Genomic DNA, 24923 nt, shown 5'->3' with positions numbered 1-24923 from the left:
ATATATGTAAAAAAGTATTTCTTTAATTCGAGTTAAACGGGTTATGTTGTGTTAATCCGTGAATAAAGCATGTCGTGTTCAAGCTCATGTGAATGACATGATTTTCATATTCATGTTATGTTTGAGTTAGTGTAAAATTTTTAGGTCGTGTTTGATTTAACCCATCAACCTACAAATTAACAACGCTTGTTTACACCCATTTCCAAAGTTCTTGTTTTAATTAGTTGGCACATTAGTTTCCTTTTCTTTTTCGTTTTTCTAATAAAGTATTTAATTTTTGGGTACAAGAATATATGATGCTCATGGGCCTATAAATTAAATAGAATACAATCATGAATCAAGCCTTTCCCGACGAATGAGGGAGAAAACTTTTATGGACAAAGCATGTGTTTTCTTAATATTACAGTGGTGAATATAAACCAACCCGTCTTTCAGAAAGTTTCGTTATGACTAATTTATTAATTTTTTACTCATATGATCATTACACTTATAATTTTAATTTTGTAGTACTATAAGCATGGTCACTATATTCACAAATATGACTTATTACATAAATGATGTAGTTACACTAGCCAACTATAACATGTAGAGGATTTCAATCGTGCCGGGTTGGCGGGATCCATATTATTATTATCATATTATTATTCATGTCAAATATTTCAATCCTAACCCGTGCACACATAAATTAGGGTCGACCCGAACACGACCGTTTTACCCATTTATTTATATAAAAAAAAGCTAAAAACAAAATTGATATGATTTAGTGTCGATACGGTAAACGAGTAAATTGAATATATATATATATATATATATATATTTAAAAATTATTATAAATCTTTAAAATGTATTGGAAATTACAAGTGCATCTTCAAGTATAACTAGCTATAAAAAGTATTTTTAAATAGTTAAACAGATTAACCCGTTATTATATGGGTCAATCAGAACCTGACCGTTTTTAAAGTGGGTTGTGTTAGTCGACCTGCACCCGGCCTTTTTTTTAACATGTCGTTTTATTGTGTTAATAAACACATAACTTTTTTTTTCATGTCAAGTTCAGGCCGTGTCAACAATTGTCGTCCCTAACAACATGAAAGAGTAGCCCAAAAAAGAGAGAAGCTGATCCAAAACAAGCTTAGATCTTATAATACGTACGTTCTTAAAAAAAAAAGTGAAGGCACCAACCTAACAGCCCATGTGATGATGTGAAGGAGAATAGAATTTTAATTTAAAAGCATCATATCTAACATCTTGTAGAACATACTTATTCGCTTCTGAAAAACGGAATAAAAATTTTTCACCGTTTATTATTCTGGCACAGAATTGATCTGGAACTAGCTAGGCTGAACGTTTGAAATAAAGTGACTACGTACGTACTACCAGTCGCTATTTGTGGCATCAATTAATTGTACCATTTATATGGAGGATGATGACAGCTCTATATATTGATGTCTCCACTTGACCATTGTTTAGATTTCACTTTACTTTGGGAGCGAATATGGGCCTGTGTAATTTTACTCCCCACGGCCAAAGGTTACCAAGGAAGTGCCACAAACATTTAAACGAGAGATAATTGATGGTTACCTGTCTTGGTGGCCGACAACTCATCCCTGCGAAACAATATAATTACCGATATATCATGGTACTAAAGTTATGAGTGCATCCGATGGAACCGAGCACCCACATATCGTGTTACTAGATCTTTCTTCAAATCGTGAAAACCCGACAATTATGGACATCAAAATTGGGGCCTGTATGTGGGGCCCGAAGCTTCGGATGAGTACATTGCAAAATGCATGAAACGGGACCGTGAAACCACTAGTGCTCAGTTAGGGTTTAGGGTTTCGGGTTTGCAAATTTATGTTAACGAAGAGGTTGGGTTTTATAAGCCTACTAGAGATCTTGTGCTCAAAAGTAGTGTAGATGATGTTAGATTGTTTTTTAAGAAATTTGTATCGTCTGACCCGACTGTAGAATCGGGTGAGAGTTTGGACCGTAGTTTGGCAACTGCGGTGTATGGTGGGCCCAATGGGATTTTGGCCCAATTGTTGGAGCTGAAGGCATGGTTTGAGGAGCAAACTATTTATCATTTTTGTGCATGTTCACTTCTCTTCATGTTTGAGAAGGGGGTTGCTTTAGAAGGGGAGAGTTCAAATTCAAATGCACAAGTGAAGATTATTGATTTTGCACATGTTGCTGAGGGTAGAGGTGTGATTGATCATAATTTTTTGGGTGGGTTGTGTTCTTTGATAAAGTTTATATCAGGGGTAATTGGAGAACATGAGGATCACAAAACTCAAGATGAAGATGGCCAATAAAGGTGTGAAAGTTTTGACGATTTATTTATAAATGAGTTGATTCAGATTATGTTTTTTTATCAGATACGGTATAATAAAAAGTAAACGGGTTGAAACTTGTTCTATCGGTATTTTTAATGCATACAACCTTTTCAATTCTTGCACTTAAGAAATTATATTGTGTATTTAGCAATACGGTTTGTTTTCTTATATATCACACTAATAATTTTGTAAGATAAATTTTTGTTCGAAAATAAAAAAAGGTGTTTTATTTAACTAAAATCGATCCCACTTACAAACATATGTAAAAATACTAGTTTTGAATCGTTACCTAATTGTAGAGATGCGCAAAATTTGAGATGAAACCATAATCCAATATTTCGGTATACTATGGGATAGAATCACAGGTACAATGTTTCGGTATTTGGTACTCAAATTTTTAGTACCGGTGCCAATATGGTCTGTAATCATAAGTTCCACACTGCATGGATATAAATAACGATTTTTACAATTTTACGTATAAAATTTGATGAGGACAGTGCTTGTTTTGTTGATCCATTTATTTCTGTGGGGTGAAATTTAAAACGCAATTTATATTTCTTAACAATATTGGTTTAGATTTGTGCATCAAACGTTGTAATGAGTTTGACGCACAAGTATAAAACGTATGAGTCAAAGCACATTACAAAAATGAGCCCTCATCAACCTCCACTCCTTATAGTCGAAGAGATTAGAAAAGCAAATGGATGATTGAAGGCCCAATCACAAAACATATATGTAACGTTTGGTATACAGTAATGACAGTAGGAATAGAATGATTCATTACATGAGAATGAAAAAAATAGTGTTTGGTTGCTCAATAGAATGGAATCATTCATTACACATGGAATCTCATTCCATCAAAACCATTCCTTCTCACCCCCCTTCTTTTTTTTCATTCCATTCCTCATTCACCATACTTTCTCAACAATGCCACCACCTAACAACCACCACCACTACCATCGGCACCACCACCTACTCCGCCGCCACCACCTTACCACCAGCGTTACCACCGCCACAATCACTACCAACAACGTCGCTGTAACCATCACAACCATTGTCATGTCGTTGCCTGACCATCACCGCCACCACCACCACTGTTGTTTCCTGACCACCACCATCGTACCATTGCCATCACTACCAATGCTACAATCGTTCGACCACCGCCACCCCTGTCGCCTGACTGCCACCACCACCACCATCGCCAACACCGTTTTCGTCGTCGGAGCTACCACCGTCGTCATTGTAGTTTTTATTATTATTGTTGTTGTTATTTTTGTAAAAAGTATTTTGACATAGGAATGTTTTTATTATTTCTATTTCATTCCTACAATTTTTTTTGGATACCAACCAACATAAAGTAATAATTCATTTCATTCTTATAGGTTAACCAAACAAGACAAAGGAATGGTAATGATCAATTTCATTCCCTTGTCCATTCCATTCCTTCTCCCATTCCATTTTCCCTTCATTCCATTACCTCTAACCAAACATACCCATAGGTCCTAAATAACTGAACTACCTGATTCCATACGTGATCCATTGGTAATAAGACAATATCTGTTGTGCTTCATAGATGATTTTTCCATAGTGTCCAAGTAGTGAAGGGGCCTTCACTTATCCGACATTCCTCGCCTTTGAAGTCCTTACCCATAACTAAACTTATCCTTAAAATGTTACCAATTATCAACACTTGTTATCCATTGACACATAAATGATGAATCTTACCATCGACGAATGCGAATCATAGTGTTTTAAGATTGTGTTGTGCTCTTTTTAAACAAAACAATTATTTTTAGTTCCAACAATTTTCCAAACCAACCAACACTAGTTTATTAATCAGGAGTGCGCCTTTTAGAGATTGGGGATGGTTAAGGTTCTTTTATTTCGTTTTCTAATATGCATAAAGAAAGTAAAATAACTTAATTTGTTTTAACAAAGCATGATCTAATTCTATTCCAAAATAAAATAACAAAATTTTAAGTAAAATATTTTTTTCTTCTAAGTTTTAATAATTTTATATTCATTTATAACAATCTAATATTATGTAAACTTGTGACACATGCAAGAAACTAGACGTGAGCATGGTTGTAAAAATCATGCATAGACGTCAATTAATTAAAGATTAATCGCTAGTCAGTATTTCATTGTCTAGCCTTCGATTAATCGTTATTTGATCAAAATTGGTGAAAATTGAAAATATTATATATAAAAATTGGTATATATATTTGAGAAACTAAATATAAACTTCGATTAAGTTAATCTTCGATGCGTAGTGGACGTTTTGACCCACCAACCCCTCAAACGACCCCAACACCGCTGTAAGGCCCCCGACCCGGGTGCCCTACTTTCATGCTGGTTGGATTTACTCATTCACATAATTCGTAAAATCAGAGTTAATTAAAACATTTCGCGGAATAAAAGTCATTCATTCATACATATCATAAACATCTGGTCTTAAAATAACATAAGTTTTAAACATAAAACATAAATGACATGGGTGTCTTCTCTTCATAGCGATGTCAGTCTTCCTCTTATTGCCACGTGTCCTCATCAAGCAACTTGCCTCATTCTACTTGTCTGCCTACGCTGAGTGAGTTCTAGTTAATTAACATACATTACATTCACCTGCTTACCAATACACGTCCGAAGATATGTATTAATACTTACCTGTTCATCTATCATTCAACCATACGTACATACATACATACATACATACATACATACATTCATACTTCTTACTGAACACATACCTCGGATACTATAAAGATCCGGTCCTCACTTACCTTGGATATTATAAGGGTCCAGACCCTACATACCTCAGAGTTAATAAGGATCCGGTGTCCTACATACCTTGGATATTATAAGGGTCCAGTGCCATACATACCTCGGAATTTATAAGGATCCGATGTCCTACATACCTTGGATCTCCTTAGAGTCCAGTCCCTACTTACCTTGGATATTATAAAAGTCCAGTGCCCTACATACCTCGGTTATTATTAGGGCCCAGTGCCCTCTATCATACCATACCATTCTAACTTCGTTACGTTTCCTTTCTAGTTCCTTCAATCATAACTAATATAACATTACGTGCATACTAGTTAAACAATCCATATCATTCACATTCATACGCAAACATATATCTAACATACACTTACCATTTAAGTTAAGTGTATAATTCTAAACACATCGTAGTATGCACACAGCCCCGAAAACATAACACATAAGAGGGGCTAGAACTCACCTGAATCCTGTTGTGTTCACCGTCAATAGTAATTCCCTTCTTGAGTTGTGCACGGCTAACTGTTTAACATGTATATTCATTAATTAACCATGTACTAACATAATTAATTAAATTTGTGTTTAATAATCTAGCGTACTTGATAAGCTAGGCTCGTTTGTCTAGTTAACAAATCTTAATGAAATAACTTTATTTAACGACGATCTTTATTTTGCGTTCATATTCTCCAATTATTATGTGTGTGTGTGTGTATATATATATATATATTTCTTTGCTTTAACGGATTGTTTGTCTTAAAAATATATCGAGTTATACGGAGGTGACGAGGTTGGTTTGTTTGGTTTATTTTGTTGGATTATTTTGGATTAACTAGGAATGGCCCAGTTCGCATCGCATGACCCTGTTTCGCTTCGCATGACTTGTTTCGCTTCGCATGAACCTGGTTCGCTTTGCATGACCTTCTTCGCTTCGCATGCTGTTGATATTATTATTATTATTATTATTATTATTATTATTACTTCCTTTACCATTATTAATTAAAAATCTCAACTTGGTTTGCTTCAAGTTCCAATCTTTTACCCGAATTTCGTTAGATCTATGAACGCCTCAAACTTAACTAACGAGGCAAACGACTTAACTAACGAGGCAAACGAATCTGATTCTCAAAATTCACATTTTTACATCAAGTTTATATTTTCATTAACCTTTAGGCCCCGATCTATGGTTATACCAATTTTCATGGAGAACCGACATCAAAAGGACCACCTTTATACTACAAACGTACCTCTAGCGAAATTCGTTTTAGAGCTTAGTCTTGACACGAGCTAGATCTTGATTCTTCTTGTTGTTTGGATGCGGAAATCACTAAAACGACTTGGATCTCGCTCTCAGGTTTCAAGGTAGAGAGAGTGTGTGTTGGTAAAAATGGAAAGGTGTGGAATATGAGATATAGGGTTTTAGGAAAGGTTTAAATAGGCTAAGCCCGAAGGCTTTTTGGCCCAAATCCTTCTTAAGTCCATTAGTCTTCCTTAACCTTATCCACTATCTACATATTATCTTATTAATTAAATGACGCCAAACGATACGATAACTAATTAAAACTCGAAACATTTATTTATTATAATTTATTGGAACTAGGGCGTTACAACCGCCCTCAGGGGCGGTATGAACTTCTTTTTGGCCTTGAACGTTTCCTACAAAATGCCACCCCTTTAATCCTCCAACTAATTAGGTTTTTTTCCATAAACTCCGATCAATCAAATATTCATGTTATTTATATTTAATTTAATTTATAGCAATCGAGTAATGATTGGAAGGCCCTTTCACCACTACACGACTCGGACCTAACGTGTCATAAAACGTCCCTAGCTAGAGAGTCATGACTAGAGTCAAGTTCTACCATCTTAAACAGGAGCGAGCTACAAGGCTAGACATGTAAACTGCAGGAGCGACGTATAGAAATAAAAGCGCGCCAAGCTTTGAAACCCCAAACGATATACCGAAAGCTAACAATAACAATAACAATAACAATAACAATGGTGATGCTGTGCTTCCTGTTGGATTTACGGACCTTATCGCCTCCTCTACTTCGAGATCTCAAGCAGGTACGAAGCAGCACATATATGTTATTCGATTACTCTCTTCCAATTCGAAATCGATTTGAACGAAACTCGTTGTTACGCAGGCGTTACTTCAGCTAGCAAATTTTCATGCAATTTCGAGCCCTAGGGGCAACAAATCGAAGTCACTCGTTGATCGGATCGGACTTTGCTACCTTATCAGAAATCGAGTATCCTGTTCAACGGAGGTACGTTATTCGTACTTTAATGCATCTGTTTCATTCAGTTTTAGGTCATTTTTGTTTGTTATTGATACGATAGATTTTGTTTAACTGTATCATGTGATGAAGTAATATCTATGTGATCGATGCAACTTGAGATTTCAGTAATTTAGAAGCTACGTGAATTCTATGTATATATCTAATTAAATACCGAATCAGTTGTAGTTATCACTTTAGGTCAATCAATCCGTTCAAATTGTACACAGAAAAGAGGAGGTCCATCTGATTAATATTTGGGACCTGTTTCGACATTTTAGGTTTGATTGGCGAAACCTTGACTTAGATCAATCAAAATGTATTTAGTCTAAATTATGAATACTGAATCACTTGTAGTTATTACTTTAGATAAATTAAAATCGCTTCAAATTGGTTGTATAAAGGACGAGCACCATTGGTTTCATAACTGGACACCTGTTTGGACATTTTAGATTTAATAGGTAAAGCACTGACTTAGTGTTAATGACAAGATTTAGTTATTTTTCTACTGCAATCTGAATTCTTCCAATACATGATGAGAATATGAAGTTAGGCTTTATTGCATAAGACTGTGCTGTCATTTTTTGTTTTTCTTTGTTATGTGCTTTCTTTATGGTTCATGATTTGTTAGCAGGTGAAGGTAGCATACAGGCCAGGTGGGAATTTCAGTCTCCGTGATTTTCATCATGCTGTTAATAACTTGCCTACTGATGCCTTCATGCCAGAACTAAACAATAACATAACTATTCCTTGCAGTGGTAACAGATTTTCTATGTTATCAGATACAGATAACTTTCTTAAATACTCATGCTTTGTGTTTATACATAACTTATTTCTTGCAAACAGATGCACACCTTCAAACAGTCCTTAGCGATAAAGTTCTATACTCATGGGGAGGCGACAATGAAGATGTTGGAAGAAAACTGATTGTTATTGGTTCATGTCTACCCGAAAATCTAGATTCTGTGGCAAAGAAGACCTTAATGGTGAGCAAGTTCAACAACATGTTCAGCTGGTCTTTGTTTCATTTACTTGTTAACAGCTTTTAGATGTAAACGGTTTCAATCTGGTAATTGTGTAAGCCGAATTACTTATTTACAGGATGCAGCAGACAAATGTGTTTCAGTGGACTTTGTATTGTTTTTGCAACTGTCAAGTGGTGCTGGTGCTCTTTCAGAAAGTATCAACAACTTTGTTAAGAATATATGCGATCTTGAGAATTGCTCGTTTCGTAATCATCTTCCAGGTTGTAATTCTATCTAGTATTATAAATATTAGAAAGCATAACAAACTACTTAAATTGTATAATACTATCAGCTAAATAATACTTAAATTGTTTAGCAAGTGTTTTTACGGTATACTTATGCAGATGCAAGTGTTTTGTGTACGCTGGTAAAACAATGGCTAAATGATTTGAGGGATGAAGCAGAAGAATTACAGGGTCGTCTCAAATTCAAGAAAAACATCCTAGGATCTCTAAACCAAATCTGCTGCAATCTGATTCCATCTTTCAATCCCATCATTGATGAGTTTGAACCCTGCCAGGTATAATATTTTTATACAGTCCCAAGATTATTAAAACTCTCCAAGTAGAAACAACATCATATACCAATGATCTGTTTTACTTTATGTTTCTTTCTTTTGGTTGTTTTAGTCCTAACAAACAACAGTTATTAGGTATGCAGGTGTCATGGTTATCCACTAGGTGATGGCACTAGAAACAAAATGATGAAATCCACTTGTTCAGTCACTGGAAATGAGCTTGGCACACTTGATTTGGTTGCAAACTCTTTAAAAGTTGGCAACCAAACAGTTCTACTCATGCCATCTTTTCACTTCTATACAAAGTTGCAGCATGTTACCGCACCTATTGAGCTTAGCATCATTGAAAGAATCAACTTAGCGTCTTTAAGCGAAGGTAACCTCATATCCAAACATCACAACATGTGTTACAAGGTTTGTGTTTCTTGCCAGCTATGATCCATTGAAAGGACTATTTGGTCAAACCCTCAAAACTTTTGGTGTTATGATGCTTCACCTAGATTTCAAGAACTCCTGGCGTTGTTTTTGGATAAATACTCATGATTTAGTTTTTCCGTAAGGAGTTTGTTGCTCGGGTGGGTCTAATCTTTATAAAAATTAAGAATTTTCATGATTAAGGTATTTCAATCAGTATCAGGTATTCACAATTCAGAACTTTTCTTAACTTGGAGTCCAAAAATTCTGTCAATGTTTTGCAGTTAAATGTTTCAGATGCTTTTATTATTTATCTTCTTTACTTGTTGGTCTTTTGTAACAGGGCTGATTGTAGGGACTCCCTTTGTTGTTGTTCCATCTACTTCCAATGAACTGGATGATACTGATCAGACAGAGTTAAACAACCAAGGTCACTGATTGTTTACCTTTCCGGTTCGTGTTTTTATTTTCATTTTTTACTAATTGATTTTAATATTTCTTTTCATATGTGGGTTTGCAGTCTTTCAAGGGCTTTGCAGTGCACTACATTCTTTAGATCAGGGTTTGGTTTGCTCATCAAGATGTAATACAGAGACTATGAGAGCGACACCGTTTCAGTGTTATTACATACTTCTGCCATCAAATAATGGAGTGATGCTGCTCAGAGTGAGTTATCTTTCCTTGTAACAGATCGAGATGGGTTGGTGTCAACAGTCAAATAGGGGCGGCAATTGTTTACACGACCCGAAACATGACCCGAACCCGACATGAAAAAAAAGGTTTTGAGTTGACTAACACGACCCATGTAAAAATAACGGGCCGGATTAGGGTCAACTGACATAACCCGTTTAAAAAACGGGTTGGGTTCGGGTTGACCTATTAGCCTGTTTAAGTAATTTAATAAAAATTTTATAATTATATTTTTATTTGTGTTTTTTTCCTTTTCCATTTTTCTGAAGATACACTTGTAGTCTAATTCATTTTCAAGATTTTTAATAATTTTCGAAAAAAAAACATTCATATATATATATATATATATATTACAAATGGGTTAAACGGGTTGTGTTCGGGTCAACCTAAATTTATGTGTGTGCGGATCAGGGTCAAAATATTTGACACGAATAATAATATTGATCGGGTTTCACATTTCAACCCACCAACCCACACGATTGACATTTCTAGTGTCAAAACTAATGAATGGGTCGTGTAACCGTGTTGGGTTGATTGGCGAATAATTTTTGTCTTTTTTTGGAATTGTATATATAGTTATTGTATTAAATATGATTAAAAACAGTATCATCTATAAATTTGTCTAAAAGTTTCTTGAATGGAGATATTAAAGTAGTTGTAAATATCAAATACGGATAGGGGTGTGCATGAAACTGAAAAACCAATCAAACCAAAAAACCGAAGTGGAACAAAAGCGACGATTTGGTTTTATATTTTCTGTAAAATCCGAAGTTTCAATTCGGTTTTGGTTTTGGTTTTGCAGGTAATTAAAACCGAACCAAGCCGAATTTCTAGATTTTCACCTTTTATTTTGATTTTTAGGTAATTTATGAGAATTTATAACTAGTGAAACCTTAGTATTATAGCTTAAATGTAAAATAATCAATTAATTATTAATTAACAAAAAGTTTAGGCCCAAACTCATTATTTGGGCCAATTTTTTTCGGCTCAAAAAGTTTCAAACACAAATGGCAAAACCGAAAAACCCGAAACTGTTCAGTTTTCAGAAACTCAAAAACCGAAACTTAAGTTTTTGATTCGGTTTGAGCCCAAAACTGACCCATTTACTTATGAACGAACTTATTTATCGTTTTTCTCTTACAGGTCAAATGGATAAAACTGTATCAAGTAAAAAAAATAGCTTAATAGGGAAGATGCGCAGTTAATGATTTTTTTCTTTCATTATTATTTCTTTTAACTTCTATTATTCATGCAGAGGCTTGCAGGATCAGAAGAAGTGATACCTATTGCTGATGTTAATCGATCATTTGACTTAACAGAAGCTAAGGATATTAGAGAATCTGTAAAAGCCTCTTTACTTGAGGTTTGATTTCTATAATTGTTAACTCAAATAGCACCAATAACATGCGGCAATTTTGAACCATTTACATAGAACGGGTCGATTTGCGTTATGTCTTATCATTAACGGGCGATGTGGCTAAGCTAAAACAAGTAATTGAAACAAAACAAGTCAAATGGGTGAGAGGTTAAATGATTGAAAGTCATAAAACATGCATTCAAAATAAGTATAAACAATTATTGTAATAATATAGTTCTTGTAGTCATATTCACGAACATAAACGAACAAACATAACTGAGCTAAAATTAGTTAAAAGTAATGTGAAAAACAATATGTTGCGCATAAAAAAGTTAATACAAACTACACTAAGCTGTAATGGGCCAATAATATTAAATGAATATATTAACAAACATAAACGAACATTTACGAACATAAATGAATGAAGAGGACCTGTGTTCATGCTCGTTCGTTTAACTAAGTGAACAAAAAATTCCGTTCATGTTTGCTTAATAAATAAACAAATTTCTTGCTGAATGGCTCACCAACTGTTCACTGAACGTTCGGTTCATTTGCAGGCCTAGTTATCTAAACACATCCTGTTTTTATTTACTCGTTTATGTTCCTCAGATTGAAGTAAGAGACTACAATCCCATCCTGCATGAAAGGGGGTTCCACCAAAAACTAAATGTGCTTGTTAAAGAAAGCTTGCATCTTGGGTAATAGTTTCTATTATTATTGTTATTGTTGTCGTTGTTATTATTATTATTATCATTATTTTTGTAATAAACACATGAATCATTTTACAAAAACGTGTTTGTTGAGTCAACCCGACCTGTTTTGACTCGTTATTCAACTTGCTATTCCAGGTCATTACCTACCAAGTCAGAAGAGCTACCTTCTGAGCCAACTTCAACTCAAGCGGATACTTTAAACGAATCTGGACCATTAAAGCAATCAACGGGTGTGCTAACCTCAAAAGGTGAAATCCCACCATTGGATTTGAAGTCTGGGCAAGATAAAATCACAGCACGTATAACAGAAGAATGGGAGCAACTAATTGTCAGTGAAATTCCAAACATCAAATCTCCTGTTTCTAAACAAAAGTTGGATAATTTGGTCATTATACCGGTTGAGAATAATAAGCCATTGGATGAAAAAACTTCAAGGATATTAGAAAGACTAGAAATACCCAAAAAGCTAAAGGCTAAAGTAGCATCACCAGTCATTACTTCAAGCAGTGCATCTGTTGATGCAAGTATGCTGACAAAGAAGCCGCTTATCCCGTTTCAACCGACTCAAAATTCAGTTATGGGAACGGTCACAAGCCAGCCCATGAAACCCAATTTTCAAAGGCTGAAAAGAAAAAGATAGATTGACAGGTCCCACCAGCTGCCTCTATACAAGTAAGTGTTTTTCCAACTTCCTTTAGTACTCTTGCTTCTTGCATGCACATGTTCCTTAAATGACATGATTTGTGTTCTGTGAACCGAAAAATGATTACAAGCTGCATTTGTGCATGTTGGAATCCGTGTGTGTCATGCTAGCTGATTGAACTATGAGAATCTGGTGATTCTTTGAAAATTAGTCTAGGTTTACAATTGATATATTGAAAATACTCAAGAGTTAACTGAAAAGACCCTAAATTATATAGTGACAAAGCAAATTTTGGCCTGCTTTTGTCAGGGAACTTCAACACTAACCCAATAACTCAACCGCACTAAAAAATCATAACTCATATTTCATATATACCAAGCTATGTAATTATGGATATAATCTAGTTGCTACTTTTAGGGTATGATACACACATGTATACAGGGATAGGATATAATTAAAAAAAGTTACCCTGAATCATGAGTCAACACTGAGAGTTGGGTTAATGGCATTAAAAATCATTCTACTTTCACTGGTTACTTATTATAACACTATTCATATTTTTAGTCATTTTAATGTGGGTGAAATGCTATAATTTGTAAAATAGGGAAAATAAGATGATTTTTAATGCAAACTTAATTTTAATTGCTAACTAGTGTGGTGTTGAATTACTAAACTGATAATACTCAAGACTCAAGAGTCAAGAATTTAATTTTTGATGCTACAGTAGCTTAGTAGTTGGACAATGAGATACGAATCAAGTCACACGATATTCAGCCATGACCTGTTCATTAGAATGATCGGTCAATATATTGTTCTTATTCTTGTTTCTTAAACTAATACATCTGCTAATAAAATTTAGGATATTAGAAACTTAGATGAACCGCAACCACCTTTCAAACTACAAAAGTAATGACAGTGACGAGAAGCCACATTAAAGACTGTTCACTAAATTTCCAGCCAAAACCCAGTCTTGACTTCCAAAAAAGAAATCAGAAAATAGAATCCTAAAACACAAAAGTTAAAAGAGTTCACTTCTTTACTGAGGTCTTAGACGAGATAGTTGAATTATAATACTGTTGCTATTGTTTGGGTCAAAACTCAGAACAAAGCAAACAACCTAGACCATGTATAGCCATATTATTCTAAAAAATGAAGCTGCTTTCATTTAGTGGAAAAGGGTTGATGCATTATCACGTAGCACGTCTTTAACAAATGTCTTTTTCCATCGTATGTAACTTCTATAGCAGAAAAATAGTGATGTGGCACGCTGCCACGCCGTTAAAAATTCGCCAAGTCACAATTTTACCAGCTATAGAGGATATGCCATGTTAAAAACATCAAACTATGCCACATACCATTGAAAAGAAATTCTTTTTTCCTTACCTGCAATCACAAAAAGTTACATTTATGTGGGACTAATTAATGAATTTTGTTCAGACCAGTTTCACATTTTGACGTAGAATCTTGTTTGTTTAATTAATATACAGAGGTTGCAGGTGAGTTGAGTTACTGGACAAAATGGGTTGGGTCGGCTCCGGTCAGTCAATGCTTCTTAGGACTTTAGTCTACTTTTTAAGTTTATAAATAATTTATGTGTTAAGTAGGGTAAAAGAATAGATTTTCTTTATAATAAAATAATTTAGGACATACACATCTAAAATGCACCTAGACAATTTTTGACCTTTCTAATTAACCCGTTCGACTTATTTCATTTTTAACAACGTTTCTTTATATTTTACCCGCTTGACTCGTTATCAAAGAAATACAACCCATACCCCAATTCCATATAATGTGTTGAAATCCAACCCTCTACAGTCTACACAAATCCAAAAAGGAAAAATCATTTCAGTCTTTTCAAATAGGGGATCCACCACCTAACTGTTTCATCTGTCTGTCATACAGATCATCAAACAACAAAATTTGTTTTATTTTGTGGGTCATTGAAATTTCACATCCTTTTTAGTTTTTATGATTACGATTGTCTAGCTTCATTTGATCTTAACCGTCCGCTCATTAAGAGATGAAAGGGACTTTAGAATCACAATGACTATCTCATCTTAAAAGTCAAAGGACATTTCAGCTTGAGCCCTTTGATGAGTTGTTGCTGTCTGCTTGATTTAAAAATAACCACACGGTTTAGTTTGCACGTCAATGTTTTTGACTACTGTAATGTATATTTCCATTTTATACGTGCTGCTTTCATTCGAGGATAAGAGTTACGTATGCAAGTATAAGTATAATATCTTCATCATTGATTTTGCATTTCTTTAGTGCTGATAATTTTTATTTCCTTTTCATAAGTCAATTTATGGGTAGTTATAGCCTGTGATTAACTTTTACACGTTAACTATTAATTTAAAAAAATAAAATATGGACAAATTATAAGTATAATATTTTCATATATTGATTTTTGCATTTCTTTTATAGTTGGGAGTTTTAACTTCTTTTTCATAAATCAACTTGGGCTATATTTTATCTTAAATAACTATATAATGGGTAGTATTATAGCTAGTTATTAACTTTAACACAATAACAATTAATAAAAAAATAAAATATGGACAAATTATAAGAATAATATCTGCTTTATTGATTTTTTTGGCATTTCTTTTAGAGTGACATTTTTGACTTTTCTTTCACAAGTAAATCTGGGCTATGTTTTGTCTTATTATATAAAGGAAATGGGTAGTAATATAGGTTGTGATTAACTATAACACATTTAAAGCTAATAAAAATTAACATATTGGACAAGTTTTAAGTATAATATTCACGTTTATTGATTTTTTGCATTTCTTATATCGTAGACAGTTTTGTTTTTCAAGGCAATTGAAGATGTGTTTATATAAAGGAAATTGGTAGTGATATCATAATATAACGCATTAACTATAATTTAAAAAATTAAATATGGACAAATTATGAGTATATTATCGATCTGCATTTATTGATTTTGCATTTCTGTATGAGGTGACAAGTTTAACCTTCTTTTATAAGTCAATTTTGGTTGTGTATTGTCTTAATGATTGTGTAAAAGAATATGGGTGGTGATACAGCTTGTGTAATCATACTTTAAAGTATCAACTATTACTAAAAAAATAAAATATGGACAAATTATAAGTATATATGCATTTCTTGATATTTGCTTCAAAGTTTACAAGTTTGACTTCTTTTTCGAAAGTCAATTTCGGTCGAAAGTCAATTTCGGTTATATATTGTTTTAGTTATTATATAAAAGATTAAAAGGAAATGAGTACTAATATAGCTTGTGTAATCATACTTTTACATATTAATTATTAATTAAAATAGTTAAAATTTAGACAAATTATAAGTATAGTATCTGTATTTCTTTTAGAGTTGGTCATTTTTGACTTCCTTTTCACAAGCCAATTTTGGTAAGTTTTAGTTATGGATCAACCCATACCCAAACCGTTACCCAACCCACCCATTTTACCGTCAAAACTGGGAAAATTCACACATCTTATTTGCATAATAATATGTTAAACAATACTATGAAATGTAAGCACGTGAAACCTCTAATAAATAAAAACAGATATTTATTACTACTATATTTCAAAATATGAAAGAAATATATACATACTGAGTCAATAATTAGGTGACTTACTGGTTTTACAATATATTTCCTGCCACCCAAACCTAAAATGGCAACATATTTGACAAAACATTAATACTGAAGATACAAAATTTGACCAACAATCCAACCAACATGATTGAAGGATGACATCAGCCATTACTGCAGCATCATTCTTTTTTTAATCCTGCATAGAGCTTGATGATGCATTTCCTTTCCTTAATTTATTAATATAAAATTTTATCTCCAATACCTTTTGCTGGCAGCCTCAACAATCATGGATGTCACTATAATACTCCTTTCATTTTTATATTACAACTCTAATACTATATATGATAATAAGAATAGTACAGAGGAGAGGGGTGAAGAGGGTTGGTGTATGCTTCTAGAAGGTTTGAACTGGTCTGATTTCTTGAAGGAAAAAATAGATCTTTTTAGAAATTCTCTTTGTGAAAGTCAAACTTGGTTGATGTCTTGTGTGAGAAATCTAAAGCTAACTGTCTCAATTCCTTTGTTAGTGTTGGTTGTCCACAATAAAATACCCCTGCAGCAAAAAAGAAAAAAACTTTTTTTTAGAATTTTATGATATTATAATGTATTCGTCACGCGGTTTAAACACCCTATGGTTAAATCCTTTTCTCTCATGTTGTCACCATTTGGACACGAGGAAACAACCGTCTCCTACTAATTGGTGTGTGTATATATATATATATATTTGGTATAACATTTTTCCATATTGGCATGATTCATGATTCATCTTTCTTTGTCAATGTTGTTATTAATATTAGTTTATTAGCACTAAACAGTAGTTAACCGGACCCACCATTATAAACGTTGTAGTTTAGCTTTTTTTAAGGTTTACTTGGAGCTATTCTCATAAACTATTACAGGTTATAGGAGATCTTTTTAGGCGTAATTCTTTGATGATCCCTATTAAGATATATTATGAAAAAGGACTTAAACTATTACTATAATGCGCTTTCTGGTTTATATTTATTAGTCAATAAAGAAATATCGTGCATTAGTGTTTGCGAGTCAACCCAACCTGGCCCGTTTTGGTACCAACTAGTTCATGACCTGTTTCAACCCAATCTGCCCATAGTGACAACAGTTTTCACAACTGGCCTGACTGAATTTTCCATTTTTTTTTACTTCAAAACCTCATTTTGTGACTCGTTTATTACGTGAGGCTCTATATTTTATTTATTCAAGTCTTCAATATTTCAGTGAACCAGTCACCTCCGGTTCACTGTTTGGTCTTGTTTTGAAAACATTGATAGCGACTCTACTTTATGTAAGTATTAAACTTTTATCACTTAAAAGGAAAAATAAGAATGAGTTGGTAGGACTAACCTATTCTGCAACCTGTGTGATTAAGAGCAATTCGCTTGTAAACATTCCGCCAATTCGGTTTAGCAAAATGAGACTTAACACGAGTACCCGAAACAACATCAACGCCATTTTTAGCATGATTAAGCGACTGAAGCATAGTAATCAAAGCGGACCTCGCATCACCTTCCTCGTAAACGCTCGTGCAATAATTATGCATCTCTATAACACCATTTTTGTCCATCTCAGCAGCCTCATTCATAACACCTTTAAACCAATCAAACGAACCTTGTTCTCTCGTGACCCAATAGAAGTAAGCCCGTGTTGTTCTAAAGTTATTTGTACTTCTTGAACCTGATTTATTCTTTTGTAATGAGCCACCGTTTTCCAATGCATTTTCTTCTTCTTCTTTGGCTTTCATATTGTTCACAATGTCTTTCACAATGCTGATCATTGGAGTTGCTCCAATTCCTAAGCCCACTAGCAACACCACTTCGTATTTTTTGTAGTCTTGTGCGGGTGCACCGTATGGACCGTCGATTAAAACTCTCGGGAAACTGTCAAAAAGTTTAATCAACTTGTTTAAATTACCAGGAATGTACATTAAACCAAAAAACGAACCCAAACAACAGCGACGATTTGGTTTTACGTTTCTGTAAAAACTGAATTTTCGGTTTGATCTTGGTTTGCATGTAATATAAACCGAAAAAATCGAACAAAACCGAATATATGGATTTTTAATTTTTAATTTTGAATGTTAAGTAATATATAGGATAATAAATAGTGTAACCCAATTGCTGTAAGCCTGATTTAATAATATGATAATCATTAATTATTTTGTGCCATTTTTTTGGTCTAAAAATTTCAATCCCGAATGGTAAAACCGAAACCGAAACCGAACTGGACCAAAAACGATGGTTTTCAAAAACTCAAAAACCAGGCATTTTGGTTCAGTTTTAGCCCAAAACCGACCAATGCATGCCCCCAAATATACCCGCCCAAGTTTTAGAATTCTTGATTGGGGAAAGTGGGAAACGGGTCAAAATGGGTTTCGGTAGGAAAAGTTGTCTTTTAGTACGCGTTGTAACAGCCGGGTCGGGTTGACCCGGAAACATTTTTTTGTCCATTTTATATTAAAACATTACGTGGTTAATTATTATAACTAAAGACAATATTACTAGATTAATAATCCGAATCTTTGAATTGTTTTATTTTCATGACCAGACAGTGAAAAAGTCCAAAAACTCATGCATCTGATATGTTGCCAACCTTTTCTAATATGTTAGATGTCTTTATTTGCATGATGTTGACAAAATATTTTAAGGATTATGCTCTCCAGCTATACTATTTATTTATATTAAAAGATTTACATTATTGTAATAACAATATTTTTGATCTTTTGTAATAGACATCAGTTATCTTAAAAGAGGACAACAAAGTTGTTTTTAGGGTCGACATGGCTCGTTTCAACCCGTACGTGAAGATGTCAAACTGGCGCTTTAACCCGTTACCCAACCCCTACACCGTCCCACCTTAGAGTATTCACATCCTGTCCCATGTCCATAATCTTATAATTTAACTAAAAAACATATTTTTGTTTTAAATTTCTTTTCACTTTTGAAAAAAAAAACTCCTACATCCCATTCCCTGTATTATCCCGAGTCAAACTCACTTTGGATTTTCTCCTTGGCAATCAGCTCTAAGGAGCCCGCTTTTCCCGTTGCCTGGAGGGTGACAAACCTACCAAAAACACATGTTAGGTGATATAATCAACTAGCGAACACTTTGTAAAACACACTAAGGTACCAAATTTGCCAATAAATAACATGTTAGGTACCTTTATAAAGACAACTTTTATTTGTCTAGTCCAATCACCATCACTCCGAATATGCACACTCAGATAGTCATCTCCCGGGGCAGATGTAATGGAAAACGGGTGCCTGTTGACATGTATTGGGATATTGAAATTACATGTCGATTGGTTGGCCGTTTAAACACTTTTTAAGGTACAACTCACCATTCAAATGGGGATACAGCAGCACAGTTGACAAACATGTATTGTCCACTTTTGTACTTGAAGCCTTGAGGCTTTGACATATGAAGTGCCAATACATTTCCAGGATAGACAGCCACCTTTTAAGTAACATACCCAATATTATCAAAAACTATCATCTTATTTTCCAATTATAAAAATAAATAAACAAACACAAGTAGCAAAATTGGCGTGTCCGTCAAGTTGGTTAACATATCAAAGTAGATTTAAGGTGAAACATGTTCCGTTAGGTTGAAAGTTTAAGATATTTTTAATTCTACCAATTCATAAGTTAAAAGGGTCGAAATTGCCTTTTATGATAAAAAAAAAAGTTTTAACACACAAATGTTCAATTATACCTTAAGTATCTTGACGGGCCTGATACTGGACCGAAACGCTCTTATTAATCTCTCGCAAGCGTAGAGCGTTATTGGGACCGCTAAGTACATCCATGTCTGCATTGAAAAAAACATGATTTATGTAAAAGATATAGGAATAGTATATCTGAAAGCTGTAATTACAATGAAGGAAAAGCCTCAATATATAGGAAGTAAACCCTAGACAAACCTTTAACGAGCCGGTGGGCTAAAGACTACTAAACCCTAATAGTGAGTAGTAAACATTAAACAACTATTTTTAACAATTTAGTTTAAAGAAACAAGATTTTATGAAATGAGGAAGGAACTAACCGTTTTCTTGTACCATTCTTTGGTGAGGTAAAGTTTGATACCGTGAACTATAAGCATCACGTAGACGATAACAAACAAGTGGTGGGAATACCAAAAGGCGTTAAACCCCGTTAGTTTCTTTAAAAACGAGGGAAGCTTGAGCTTGCCTCGTCTTAGCCACGGGGTTGCTAGTGTAAACGCTATAGTCATTAGTACTACCATTGTTATTCCAGTATACCCTTCTGGTTCCTTCACAAAATGCCAATAGTTCTTCGCTTGATCCCCAAAAAACTGCTGCATTGGTTTATATTCTTCCTCTGTTGCGTGAATTAATCGTGGAAAGTCGCATGCCAAATGAGAAATCGCGTGTAAACCAACTCCGATCGTGATTGCCACCGCAATCACCTATAACATAATAACACCCTTTAAGTGATCAGAATTAGTTTATTCAAGCACTAGAAACTAATATTCTCAAATTCAAATCACAATAATCACTTTAAAGAGTCTAAGAAACTTTCCAAATAGGATATAGAAGTAGACACCAGGCCTGTTGTTACTCAATGCAGACCGTATTGGCCATAGCAATATTTTAATATATCAACTCTCAACATCTTAATATTAAAAAAGGTTATAGTTTTATTTTAAAAATGAAAAATATATAGTGTTACAAAAATTAATACAAGTTATAGTTTTTATTAAAATAATTAATAATTTATGAAAAAATTAATTAAAAATAGTTATAGCTTTTATCAAAAAGGCGATATGGCCTGTTATGATAGTAATATAGCCCATATCGCTTGTCACCAACTACAATGCAGTCACCATTGGCAGGCCATACGCGTCGTATGGTCTCCATACACCAAGTAGTTTCACATGTTAGTGGTGTATGAACATCACAACCCTTTCAAACAACTGTTGACCCTTTTAGTGTTCCACTTTAACCCTTTTAAAACCACCTCCCACTAGTCTTTTTAAACATAATGAGCTATACTTTTTCAAATGTGAAAACATCCACTTACTTTGTGGAAATTAAGATTGTCATCGAACGGGACCACCACAGCCAACTTAGTCTTGTTTCTCAACCAAGTAATCGTGTTTCGACAAACGGGTAACAATATAATCGCCATGTTTAGCTTTAGAGTCTCGGCTGCACCTTTAGCTATGCATACACATGGCCCCAATACACCATACACAGCTCGGTGTCTGTATTGAATATACTTCCATGTAAACAAACCCACCATTACCCCTATCCAAAGTACAATCACCCAACATCTCTGCCAGTTGTCTTGTAAAAAGTACTTAAAATCTCCATACCATCTTCTAATCGGGTTCCCATGGTAAGTCGTTTTCAGCTTTTGGCTCAACATTTGGCTCAAGTTTCGGCTTTCTCCTCTCACGTTATATGTAGGTGCTTGTAGTAATAACATCTCCAAATTTTCAATCTGTTTTGTAACGTTAATAATTAATTAATCATGAAACATAAATATATCAAATGTTCTTGTGCGATTCGTAATTGTACCATGATGTAACCGAGGTTGTCGGGGTCTAGTTCTTCCATGATTAATGCTGCATATTCATCAGCTTGTGTTTGAATAGTTGTTAACTTGTTGGCTGATGCACTTAGGCTGATAATCTGCATCACATGGGGATCAATTATTAGCAAGTGCTAGGATTGATTATTTTAATCTACCACTAGCCACCCATTAAGTTATTGTCCATTGTACCTGATGTCTTCAATAGATTTGGACAAAAAGGAAGTTATGATTTTATTTATTTATTTTTTTATTTTTCTAAACTAACTTGTTGCCCATGAAATAGGTGAAGATTTAATTATGAAACTCAAGTTGAGTGTTAAAATATGCTGACTTGCATAACTCTTTTTCATATAAAATGGTATGAATTTGTCTTGCTATGTCACGCTAACAAAAGAGTCTACAGCTAATGATTATGTTAATTTAACAAATATATATTTTTTAAATAATTTCTTAGACTTAAATATATCCAAATTGGTTTGGAAGTCCTTTTATACAAAATATAAAAAAATATGTTAGTGTTTAATAATATCATCCTCCCAATCAACCAAAATGAATCCATACCTCTCTGACTTCGTCTTCTGTAATCCTGCCGTCTGCATCCTTATCAACCCTGTAATTATCGTATTTCCGAATTTAAATTCACACCAAAACAAAAATATGAATTAAAAACACATCAAACAAATGCATACTATTAAATTTACACCTCAATAAAAAATATACACTATATTATTAAACAGGACATGACATTTTAAAACTTAAAGAGGTACAAAATTTAATGGTTTATAACGCGTTTGGTTAATAAATTAACAAGGCAAAATAGACTTTTATGCATATACTTTCAAATTTTGCTCTCTCATCTTTATCTTTTAAATATTTACAACTTACGATTTTACCCCATCATATTCATATACCCCTACTTCTTTTAATTTCATTTTTAAATCAAATTCTTCTTATTATTTTTAAACAACTGTAACTTTTTTACACGTTAATATTTTTTTAAAAAAAATTATATCATAAAAACAATATAATTTAATTACTGTATTAGTAGAGTTTTTTTTTTCTTTTTTCAACATGTAACATGATTAACCCATGATTATTAACCCATGATTAACCGTTTAGTATCGCGCGAGCACCTTTCTACTAAAATAGTAATAATAATCACTCACATGTCAAAGAAAGTCTGTAGCCTTGAATCAAAACTCTGATCAGCAATTTGATCCCAAAACTCTTTCAATTGAGCTTTGTTAATAACGCCACCGGTTATATTCCTTCGTCGTGAAAGTGAATCAAACAACCCTTCGGCAAAATCTTTATCTGACTCTTTATTCATCCCTAAAATCATATAAAAACCATTAATAAATATTCAAAAAAAAAAACTCTGTATTATGTCTTACCGATGCATTCCCCAAACTCAGCTCGGGGAAGTAAGCCGTTGGTGGCCGCGGTTAGCTTATAGAACCGCTCCTCAAGCGTGGCCCACGCTTTCCCACCATCATCAGTCTTGCTAATAAACTTCAGCCCCTTGAGAGCATGAGCCGCGGCTGACTTCGTTCTGTCTAAACGACCCACAGGCCGTTTATTAAACGAAGTCAGCCGCTTCAGCTCTTCCGACACTTGCCGGATTCTTGCCGACGCGTTTCTCACCGCGGACGACCCGAACGATGACCGCTTCTCCAACCCTTTGGCCAGCAGTGCCAGCTCTGGATCCTCCACGTCAGCACCGCTGGCGGTTTTGACACTGTGGACCGCCACGGTGTCATCGCGGACGTCCAGAGTGATCTCGACGTAATCGTCGGGTTTCACACTGGTGCTGGTGGAGCTGGTGATCCCTTCGGGGATGTTAAACCGGGCGCCTTTCCTGACACCTCTTTTGTTCAGCGGTCCACTTACACTAAGTGGACCGCTGAATGACTGTCTGTCCACTCCGACCACTTCTGTGTTGGAGTGGTAATCATGCAGCCCAATTCTTCCATCATCGGTACCCATCTTATGCATTTGCATCGAATAATAATGAAACAAATGAAAAATATTAAGAAATATTTGAAGATGTTTAGACAAATAAATGGTGGGATTGTGGGGAGTAGAGAATGAGAGGGCTTCCACTTATATGGTGAAAGCGTGTATGGTTTGCGTCATGTAAATTTACCCCCATTTATTATTATTATTATTATATAAAATGGCTAAACCATGGATGGACGTATACTTTGAAACTCAATTTTCGATACAATCGATTACTTTTAATTAATCAGTTTTAAAAGAATAATAAATAGAAAATATATAAGTGTTTTTAGTTTTCTTTCTTCACTTTTAACATAGTTTAACACTAAACCAAGATATTTAACTTTTTATATAAATTATTATTACTGATTAACCATGTCTAAATAAACTTTTAAATATTGCATATATATTTTTACAAATATGGATATACATGATATTTTAATCTGATTTATTTTTTTTTCTCTAAAATATAATATTTTATAAGTTTAGAATGATACATGCAAAATTTGCTTAGATTGAAAATGTTTAACCTTTTAGCTTTTAAAGCTATCATAACAAATTTAGGAATTGTCACTATATGTAATTTACTTTTATAACATGTAAAAAACCAAGCGTGTTGATATGTCAATTACTTTATCATTTCTCTTAAAACTAAATAAAGAGTTTAAGAAATAAAAAGGGATAAAAACAAAAGATAGGAAGAAACAAAAATCGCGGTCTTCCATTACTACCATCAAGACTGTTGATTTTCTTTTCGATGAACCCTTCTTCCTCCTTACCACACCCTCATCTGTTTTCGCCTTTCCCTAGCTAGTGGGTGGAGCAAGAGGAAGGACACTTCAAGAAATTCTATCTGATATGAGGAATCTTATAGCGACGACAATTGTCAAGAAAAGTAAACATCAATATAAAACATCTATAACTAAAATGACTAACAACATAAAAAAAAAGTGCTACGTTAATTGTAACATTTGCAAAACATTCATTAATTCTTTAATAGATGTATATATAGATTTTTTTTTGAACGGC

The 24923-nt window shown here is 34.0% G+C and overlaps 2 protein-coding genes and 1 pseudogene across 2 annotated transcripts; 2 read left to right on the top strand and 1 right to left on the bottom strand.

Moving 5' to 3' along the window:
- The first annotated feature begins 1623 nt into the window (after positions 1-1623).
- Positions 1624-2365, top strand: LOC143581773 (inositol polyphosphate multikinase beta pseudogene; annotated as a pseudogene).
- Positions 2366-7109: 4744 nt separating this feature from the next.
- On the top strand, positions 7110-12960 carry LOC143581772 (uncharacterized). The gene is made up of 11 exons (XM_077064473.1): positions 7110-7178; positions 8025-8148; positions 8237-8376; positions 8492-8636; positions 8760-8935; positions 9068-9308; positions 9690-9776; positions 9867-10012; positions 11292-11399; positions 12003-12091; positions 12242-12960. The coding sequence occupies exons 1-11, from the start codon at positions 7110-7112 to the stop codon at positions 12744-12746; spliced, it is 1830 nt and encodes a 609-aa protein (XP_076920588.1). The 3' UTR covers positions 12747-12960.
- Positions 12961-16347: 3387 nt separating this feature from the next.
- Positions 16348-23902, bottom strand: LOC143581775 (respiratory burst oxidase homolog protein C-like). The gene is made up of 12 exons (XM_077064474.1): positions 23291-23902; positions 23063-23228; positions 22458-22506; positions 21881-21994; positions 21381-21803; positions 20383-20766; positions 20053-20148; positions 19679-19794; positions 19499-19601; positions 19334-19401; positions 17686-18218; positions 16348-16876 (listed from the first exon to the last, which is right to left on the bottom strand). The coding sequence occupies exons 1-12, from the start codon at positions 23895-23897 to the stop codon at positions 16767-16769; spliced, it is 2769 nt and encodes a 922-aa protein (XP_076920589.1). The 5' UTR covers positions 23898-23902; the 3' UTR covers positions 16348-16766.
- Positions 23903-24923: the final 1021 nt, after the last annotated feature.

Source organism: Bidens hawaiensis, unplaced genomic scaffold (assembly GCF_021521415.1).
Source record: "Bidens hawaiensis isolate Kalapana, Puna unplaced genomic scaffold, B.hawaiensis_p1.1 tig00031174_1, whole genome shotgun sequence".
Classification (NCBI taxonomy): domain Eukaryota; kingdom Viridiplantae; phylum Streptophyta; class Magnoliopsida; order Asterales; family Asteraceae; genus Bidens; species Bidens hawaiensis.
This window is presented reverse-complemented; position numbering and strand designations above follow the sequence as displayed.

Coding starts and splice junctions, on each gene's coding strand:
- LOC143581772 (XM_077064473.1), top strand. CDS start 7,110: ATGGTGATGCTGTGCTTCCTGTTGGATTTACGGACCTTATCGCCTCCT. Junction 9,777..9,866: donor GACAGAGTTAAACAACCAAG/GTCACTGATTGT, acceptor GTGGGTTTGCAG/TCTTTCAAGGGCTTTGCAGT. Junction 12,092..12,241: donor AAAGAAAGCTTGCATCTTGG/GTAATAGTTTCT, acceptor TTGCTATTCCAG/GTCATTACCTACCAAGTCAG.
- LOC143581775 (XM_077064474.1), bottom strand. CDS start 23,897: ATGCAAATGCATAAGATGGGTACCGATGATGGAAGAATTGGGCTGCAT. Junction 21,804..21,880: donor ACAACCTCGGTTACATCATG/GTACAATTACGA, acceptor GTTACAAAACAG/ATTGAAAATTTGGAGATGTT. Junction 19,602..19,678: donor GCTGTATCCCCATTTGAATG/GTGAGTTGTACC, acceptor ACATGTCAACAG/GCACCCGTTTTCCATTACAT.